A 9,001-nucleotide genomic window follows, 5' to 3' on the forward strand; every position below is an offset into this window, starting at 1 on the left:
CCCGCTCCAGGATCCGCCCTGCCCGATCCTCTCGGCCGCCCGGGAAGATGCGGCTGCTCCCGGAATGGTTCTTCTTGCTCTTTGGCCCGTGGCTCCTTAGGAAGGTAAGGGTGGCAGGGTGGAGGCACGAGCGCGGGGGGCCCAGAGTGCGAGGGGCTCGGCGCGCCCGCCCCGCCCCCGGCTCCAAGCGTCCCAACTTTACGCGGCGTGGGGGACGAGGACAGACAGACTGCCCGCTTCAGGACGGGCACTCTCCCAATACAAGTTGGCTAAGGGTTGAAGAAGGGGGTGCCGGGTGGAGCCCCAGCTCGGATCCGGCTTCAGGAGCGGCGGGGGAGGAGAGGAAGCGCGACCCGCGAGTGCGCCAGACAGAGCGGGAGTGCGAGACAGACAGACAAGCCAGCAGGGTGTCAGCCTTGCCTTTCCGCGCCAACCCCGCTCGCCTTCCTCGCTGTCTGTCCTTCTACCCCTCACCTCCGCCTTGCCATTTCTCTTCTCTGCACTTGTCACAATGCCAGGTAGGCTGTGTTCGGAGTATACACGGCCGGGGTACACTCACGCGCACACACACGGACCCACACAGACACGGCTGAACTTGGCTACAATCTCCCATCGCTTTTCCCGCGGAGACACCGTCTCCCCTGCACAACCTCACAGACACACCCCCTCTGGTGCCCCGCTGATGGAAGGTGTAGTCTGGAAGGAGAGTCTCTCCTCCTTGCCTCCCCCCTCTTTCGGCCTCTTTCCCTGAGGTTCCTGGGTGAGGACTCAGAGGCTAAGGGGCCCAGACTTGATCCTGTGCTTCTGGATCCGGAAGCTTCAGCCCCATGTACACGATGTGCTCCTATGTGCTCGTGGGGAGCGTGTGTGGGTCAATAGGAGCACCCTTGTGCCCACACACGTGTCCAGGGAGGCCAAGCTTGGGAGTTTAGCACTGGGGCCTAGGGTGCATACGTGTGCTTATGTGCCATGGAGATGTTGCCGCCTTTGCGTGGGTGCTAGTGCCTGCTTCACAGTGTAATCATCTGCAGGTGCCCTGGTATGTGCCCTGAAATGGGGGGGGTCTAGGCTCTGGCCCTGATCTTCACCTATCAGCCTCCTTTGCCCATGGCTTCCCTGTTCTCTGTACCTCAATGGTGACCTATCTAATTTGGAGGCAAGGAGGTGGCTCTTGAAGCCTTCACTTCTTTCAACCTCAATGTCCAGCACCTAAGAGCCTGGAAGAGGTTTAGCCCCTGCCCCAACCTTGGATCTCTCCCTGCCCAGCCCAGGTGTCCTCTACAACTCCATAGGGCGTAGGGCGGCGGCTGCCCAAGCAAGCTAGCTGTAAGATAGAGCTCCTGACTCTCCCAGACCATCTAGTGACCTTGAGGGGCTGGGAGATGGGCAGAAGAGACCCTCCCAGGAAAGCTGCTTCCATTGGCAGAAGCTTCTTTGGGACTTGCAGCTCTACCCTGAGAGGACTGTGAAAGGGGGTCAGGCCCACCACCAGCATATGTGAAGGCCTGAGGTCAAGAAGAGGGAGGAATGGCACTTCCCTAGTCCTCCTTCCTGCTCGCCCCGCTTTCCTCTCCATTCTTACACACACACCAAATAAACTCCCCCGTGGACAGATCTGGTTTAATTTCCTTTGCCCCCTGAAGGGGAATGAAACATCTGGCAGAGACTTGAGGGAGAGTGAGCATGAGGATATGAGCGATGGGATCTATCCGAGTGTTTGAGCTGCAGCTGTGGGGCCTCCGAGTTGGAGTCAGCGGGGTGGCGTGGCGGGGGGGGGGGGGGGGCTTATCTGCCATTTAGTCCAGCTTGTGTGCATGTGAGAATCTGTGTTTATGTGTGATGTGTGCACACACACTGTGGAGTGTGTGAATACATAAAACTGTGCATGGAGAAGTATGTGAAAGAGACATATTTGTGTATCCAAATATCTATCTGTGCATGCATATGTACACTTATGAGTAGGGTGTGTGTTCATGAGTAGAGCTCAGGGTCTTTGGTGTACTTACCCGGAGGGGCACAGATGTTATTTACATATGAGTCTGGGGTTTATGATCTATGTGCTTGTGGTTTTGAGTGTGGGCAGGGGGTTGTGAGTCTCCAAATGTGTTTATATATCTGAATATGGCAAGTGTGTGTGTGTGTCTGGGTGTGAGGATTCAAGGATACCTCTGTGCCAGCATGAGAGTGGGCGAAAGGCAAGGCTGACTCTAGGTGAGAGGCTTGTGGCAACAGTTTACAGGGCAGCAATTTGGAAAGCCTTAATCATCAATGCTACCAGACCAGCCTTCTTCTACAGCCTCTTTCTCCTTGCTCTAGGTTCCTGGTCTCCTCTCAGAGGCAGAACTCTTGGCTTTGCCTGCCCTTGGGGTTCTGGCCTCTGGGCCAGCCAAGCTGCTTCAGGATCTTTCTAATACTGTGGCCTCTGCCTTTCCCTTTCTGTCTCCCTCACCCTTTGCCAAAGCAGCTGCCTATTGGGAGAAGCAGCAGGCGATCAATAGTCACTAATCACTAATCACTAATTACTAATTAGCTGAGGGAGGGCAGGGACAAAGCCTCGTGGGACCTTTCATCTCTATCCTGCCTCAGGGAAGAATTAGGTGCAAGCCAGTCTCCATGTAGCTAACTACAACCAGCCAGTGCCTTCCACCTCCTTACCCTTTTCAAGCCCCCTAGCTAATCTCTGGCTGGGTCACTTAGGCACGCACAACCTGGGCTAGGACCCAGAGATGCTGGTGAGGATTTGGGGGTAATCAGGGGCTGCAGCTGGGCCAGGGAAGGGGTGGGTTACTGTGATGGTTCCCTTGGGGCTGAGCCTGCAGCTGAAGCCCCTCATTTTGAATGGAGGAAGGCATTTTTGGAAAGAGTTTAGAGGGTATGCGTTGGGGTGGGTGAAGCACTAGAAGTCTGGGACAGGGGCAAGAAGGGTTATAGGGATCAGGGACCCTGTTATTGGGAAGAGGAATGACAATCCTTGAAAACCAGCAGGTAAGCCTCAGGGTCAGCAATGGAGTAATTGGCAGGGAGATGGGAACTTTGGGCCCAGCCCCAGTAACTAAAGGTGGGTGTAACTGTGAGGCACTGGGTAAGCGAGGTAGCCAGGTATTGAAGAGTGGTCTTAGGACTGGGGGGCAAGAGGCAGTTGCAGATTTTGTGGTAGAGAGAGAGGAATGGGGGGGGGGTGGAGAGCAGGGAGTGTGGCCTTGAGCGCTGGAAATTGGAGAGTCTCCCCCCCTCCTCCCCCGCTTACCCCTCCTCCACCTCTACCCCGCCCACTCCCCCTCCGGCTCCAGCTTCGGGAAATTACATCTCCGCTTCACGGTCCCCCCCCCACCACCGCGCCCTGGAGCTGGCGCCTTTATAGGCACATTTATTGCAATAATAAAGTGAGGCGCGGGGCGGGGGGCGGGGGGCAGCCGTTCCCGGGGGGACTGCGCCGGCTCTAGGAAGCAGGGAAATAAAATAAAATAAAATAAAATCAAAATTCAGATAACGGTGAGCCTTGCACGGCAGGCCGCCAGCAGGCGGGCAGGCGGGGCTGAGGAGGAGGGGGCCCCAGGCCCAAGGGCACAGCCCACCCTCTCGCGAGGCCCCCATCTCTGCTTGCCTGTAGTAGGGTCTCCACCAAGGTACCTTCACCTACACATGCATGGCCCCCTCCCAAAGCTTGACCTGTCTGATGTGCGGCCTTTTCCTCTGGCCTGTCTCTCATACTTACTCTCAGCTCCTATCTCTGCCCAAGTCTCCATCACCTTCCTTGTCCCCCATCTCCTATCCCAGTCCTCACTGGCTTCCTCCATCCCCATCTTCTGCTTCTCTGTTTCCATCATCATCCTGTCTCTGCCTAATAACCATTCTTCTTCCTCCATTTCTGTTCTGCTCCATCCAGTGCCCATCACCATCTCCTAGTCCCTGTTCATCTTCATTCCTGCCCATCCCTCACCCACAATTCCCATCCCCTTTTTAGCTCCCATCTTTCTAGCCCCCATCTTCATCCTTCTAGTCCCTTCTTCATCAGCATCCATGTCTCAGTGTCCACTGTCTGTCCACCATTTTTGATCTCCTCCTCCATGTCCCTACGTCTACCCTGGCTTCATTATCTCTTAGCCCCGTACCCCCCAGTTCCCAATCGCAGTCCCCTCCATTTTTGTCCCAATCCTCACCTCAGTGCATCCTGTCCACCCACCTCTGTCCTCACCCCATCTCTATCCCTGGTTCCCAGCCAGACTTCACCTCACCCTGACTGCGGTGTCCTCCTCACTTCTTTCTAAGTGCAGGGATTCAGTATGCTCTTTTCTCCCTTCCCCAGCCCAGACCTAAACGGTCCCCTCCCCTAGCCAACCTGAGCACTCTACCTGACCTACAGCAGGAGAGAAACAATCAACGAGTCTGGAGGCCCTGGGAATGTGCACCCTGCAATGCGGCTGGGGGGGCCAGACAGCTGGATCCTCCACACACACACCCCCGCCCCATTCCTAGCAGTCCCATTCCCAAAGAGCCTTTGCCTCCCCTCCTCAATGGAGTTTGTTTGGCAGCAAGAGATGGCCTCAACTCCCCTCAGGTGCGTGGGCCTGCTGCCTCGGGGGCAAATCACTCCTGGCTGAGCTCCCTGCCTGCATGGGCCTGGAGGAGCCTGCCTAAGCAACCACCCCCCCCCCACCCAGCCACCACACACCTCCGCCCTCCTCTGACAGCCAGCCGAGCTAGCCTCTCCCCTTCGCAAATGTCACCGCACCCAATTAGCTTAATTAAACCAGCTCTGAGGCAAGGGGGACGGACCCCTCCTCGGACAACACCCTGCTCCAGCCCTTAGCAATGTGGGGAGGAGGGAGGATTGGCTTCTGCAAAGAGGAGCTCCCTTACCACCTTCTCCCCCACCCACACCGCTGGAGACAGACTACCTGAAGGACAGTGGGAGAGAGAGCCACCTTAGAGAGACAGACATAAAAGGAGAGGGGGGGGGGGACCAGAATCCTGGAGGCTGGAAATTAGAGGCAGAGACTAAAAGACAGAACAAGATGGAAAGAAAAGTAGGGGGGAATGAAAGAAACACAGAGAGAGAGAGGGGTGGAAAAACAGCAAAAGAGGTAGAGCAAGAGAGGGAGAGGGAGAGAGAGAGCTGGAGCGATCAAGGAAGCCAGAGGGAGGATTTTATTTTATTTTATTCCATGTTCCCATTTCTCGGCTCGTTTCCTCTCAGAGTCTCACCCCTCCCTCTCTGAGCGCTCCCCCCAAGGTCGCCTCCCCCAACTCTTCTCTTTTATCTTCCTTGTCTCCAGTAGCGGGTAGGGGTGCAAGTGCCCAAAGCCTAGGGATTTGCCAGGATCACAGAGGCAGAGACAGCAATTTATCTGGGATCAGGGGTGGGGTGGGGGATATCCTGGCACCTCTTCCTGTCCTGCCAAACCTCATTTCCTCCACAGTCCCTACCTCTGAGGAGTCCATGAGCTGATCAGCCCTGGCCAGGTGCTAGGCTGGGTGCAAAACTTAGGGATTGTGAGGATGGGCTGGGAAGTAGTGGCTTGAAGGCACTTGAGGTCTAGGTGAGAGGTGGCTTAGGGAGAGGCCAGGTTCTAGTACTTTCCTGGAAAGAGAAGGGTTAGGTCCAGAGTAGTGAGGTTAGAGGCTGGAGTTTAACAGCCAGACCTTTCAGTTTTTAAACCCTTGCCCCCTTCCTTTTCCAGTGCCCTTCCTGGGCTCATCCACCTGCTGGGGACCCTTTCTCCCACCGCCTGTTCTCTGCTACCTCTTCCTCCAGACCTATTCAGGCCCACCCTCCCCAGTGTTAGATGCCAGCTAAGGCTTGTCTGTCAGACTCAATCACTCTTGCCATCCCCACCTCCCTCACCTGGGCTGGGAGGAGGACTGGATGGGAGGAGGAAAGAGGGGGGCGATAAATATGTATGATGAGCGGGTGGTGGCAGCATTAATAACCCAGGATCGCAGCGCTGCAGGGACCCGGCCCAGGCGGGTAGAGATTCTAGCCCAGTAGCTTGGCTCTGCAGTTGAGTCCCATCTCCTGTGAACACAGAGGATGCACACACAGTGTAGGTAATGTGCAAACAGAGGGGGCACCCATGCTGCCAGGCCTCTCAGCTATCCAAAGCTCAATCTACAGGGCAGAATGGTCTCCCCAGAGACCATTCACATGTGTGCGTGTGTGTGTGTGTGCGCGTGCGCGCGCGCACACACACACACACACACACATACTCCTGTGAGAACAGAGCACACTTGTTCTGTTACTGTGGATACACCCACTTTAGAAAAAGCCTGATATATGAACAGTGGATGATGGGGACTCACAAAGGAAAAGTGACACCTCTAGACACTAGCACACAGCCACATTCCTACTGCTCTACAGAGGCACGCAACGACCTAGTCACGAAGACACAGCAACCACAAATGACCCCCAGCCTCACTCAGATGAACACAGACACAGGACATGCTCACATGCAGCCAATCCAGACACAGACACATAGCCACCACACACGTGTACACACACACACACACACACACACACACCGATATGCAACCACCACAAGCAAGCACACACAAATGCATGCACACACATGCCTGGCCTCCTCACAGTGCTATGCATAGATATACAGCAACACAAAATCACTAGCCCCACACACAATCATCACAGGCGGACATCTGTGTATTAGCTACACCAGGCAGAAGATGTAGCGTGACTCTGTGCAGACAGACACACATCATTCCAGGCTAACAGAAACACAAGCATCCCAGACTGACATGCACAGAACTGCCTCTCCCACAAGACCTGCGTGCAGCCAGGGCCACACGGAACAGCCACAGCACGCAGAGGCTAGCACAAGCTGACTGACACACTGTGACACGCTCCGCTCCACTCCCTCCCGCTCCCCGCTCCCGCGGCATCTCCATATTTCTTCCTTTCGCGCGCGCTCTCCCAGTCTCCTTCACTCCCGGCCACCCCCCTCTTCTGTCCCCCAGATAATTGATGGCCCGGGCCTGGCCCGGCTGCTCCCGCCTCTCGATCCATCTTGTACTTGCGTCCGCGCTGTCTCCCCGATCCGCCGCCACCTGAGACACGAGGAGACGGTGGGGCGGGCGGGGCGGCTCCTCTGGGCCCCTCGGAGCTCAGGAAAGGGCCGCACTACAGAAGGGATGTTGGGGTCCAGGAAGGGGTGCCCCTACCTCCCCCAGGTCTCAACCCACGGCCTGAACTCTGCTCCCCAGCTCAGCTGGGTCTCAGCGGCGCTTCCCCTGGCTGAGGTGGGGGTTCGAGTTTTGGCAGAGCCGGGAAGCCGTGGCTTTCTCGTGGCTTTCACGTGGCTGGATGCTGAGAGGGCCAGGACCTCGCTTGTCCAACACAGCGAGCCTTCCCGCGCCATTCCTGGGAACTATCCCCGGGCCCAGACTAGGGAAGAGGAAGCTGGGATCCGCCTCCTCCCCTCGGCCACACCCACACTGGCTTTGGCTTTGGGGCCCGCAAGGGAGCTCTAGGAAAATGCAAGGCTTATCGGGCCATTTCGCAGACGTAGCCCCTGAGGTCCAGACAGATGGAGTGACTTGGCCAAGATGGATCGATCAGAGCTTGCACGGGTTGCAGAGTTGCAGGTCTACTCCAGTGCCGGCTGCAGACCCGCGTGGGTTTCCCAGCAGCCGTCTGGAGGGCGGGTTACTGGCTGGGGCTTGGGGAGGGGGGTGTCCAGGCTACGCACTCCAGCGGTCTCTCTTTCCTCCCTCTCTCTTTCCACATAGGCTGTTGGTGGCCAAATAGCGGAGTCTGGAAGATCACAGTACCTGGAGCTGCGCTCCGCCACGTCCGGAGGGGGCACCCCGGGCCAACAGCTCCCAGCGCCCCGCTCTCCCGAGGGCCTGGGCACGGCCCGAGCCTGGAGCTGGGCCTGGCCCGCTAACCACACGGGGGCGCTGGCCAAGGCCGGGAAGGCTGGGGAGCTGCCGGCGCAGCGCACCAAGAGAAAGCCGTCCATCAAAGCGGCCCGCGCCAAAAAGATCTTCGGCTGGGGGGACTTTTACTTTCGGGTGCATACCCTCAAGTTCTCGCTGCTGGTGACCGGCAAGATCGTGGATCACGTGAACGGTACCTTCAGTGTGTATTTCCGTCACAATTCGTCCAGCCTGGGCAACCTCAGTGTCAGTATCGTGCCGCCTTCCAAGCGGGTGGAGTTCGGGGGCGTGTGGCTGCCTGGGCCGGCCCCCCACCCTCTGCAGTCTACGCTGGCCCTGGAGGGAGTTCTCCCTGGGTTGGGACCCCCTTTGGGGATGGCGGCAGCGGGGCCGGGGCTTGGGGGTACTCTTGGGGGCGCACTGGCTGGTTCACTTGGGGGCGCACTGGGGGTACCCGGGGCCAAAGAATCCCGCGCTTTCAATTGCCACGTGGAGTATGAGAAGACAAACCGAGCCCGCAAGCACCGTCCGTGCCTGTACGACCCGTCTCAGGTGTGCTTCACGGAGCACACGCAGAGCCAGGCCGCCTGGCTCTGCGCCAAACCCTTCAAAGTCATCTGTATCTTCGTCTCCTTCCTCAGCTTTGACTACAAACTGGTGCAGAAGGTGTGCCCAGACTATAACTTCCAGAGTGAGCACCCCTATTTTGGATAGCACTCCTTGCCCAGGCCCTGAGCTTTCCCTACCACATCCCAACCTTGCTAGGTGGGACCCCCTCCCAGTCACCCCATCGTGTCCCTGTGGCTTGTGTCCACTCCTACTGTTTGGCCGAGGGGCACAGCTCTCCTGGGCATTCCCAGCCCAGGTGGTTCCCCTTTTCCTTATGGAGTGCCCAAGAAGCTGCGGCAGTCCTCCCAGAAAACAGCACAGCCCCCGAATAGATGGGGCTCAGAGGCTGTCCCAAGGTAATCTATGTCCACACTGGATCCCCTTTCTATGCCCAATGCTGGGCTGGGCATTCCCTTTGCCCTGAGCTTTAATGATGCTTGGCCTGGCACCCTTATCCTGCTCTGTCTCTCTCCCCTCCCCAAGCACTTATCCTGCTCCTCCT

General features: G+C 57.4%; 1 protein-coding gene across 1 annotated transcript; it reads left to right on the forward strand.

Moving 5' to 3' along the window:
* Nucleotides 1-47: 47 nt before the first annotated feature.
* Nucleotides 48-8,667, forward strand: Nxph4 (neurexophilin 4). Its single transcript, XM_013020684.1, has 2 exons — nt 48-104; nt 7,741-8,667. Exons 1-2 carry the CDS (start codon nt 48-50, stop codon nt 8,602-8,604), a joined length of 921 nt encoding a protein of 306 aa, XP_012876138.1. The 3' UTR covers nt 8,605-8,667.
* The last annotated feature ends 334 nt before the right edge of the window (nt 8,668-9,001 follow it).

The sequence above is a fragment of the Dipodomys ordii genome, unplaced genomic scaffold (genome assembly GCF_000151885.1).
Source record: "Dipodomys ordii isolate 6190 unplaced genomic scaffold, Dord_2.0 Scaffold3, whole genome shotgun sequence".
In the NCBI taxonomy this organism is placed as follows: domain Eukaryota; kingdom Metazoa; phylum Chordata; class Mammalia; order Rodentia; family Heteromyidae; genus Dipodomys; species Dipodomys ordii.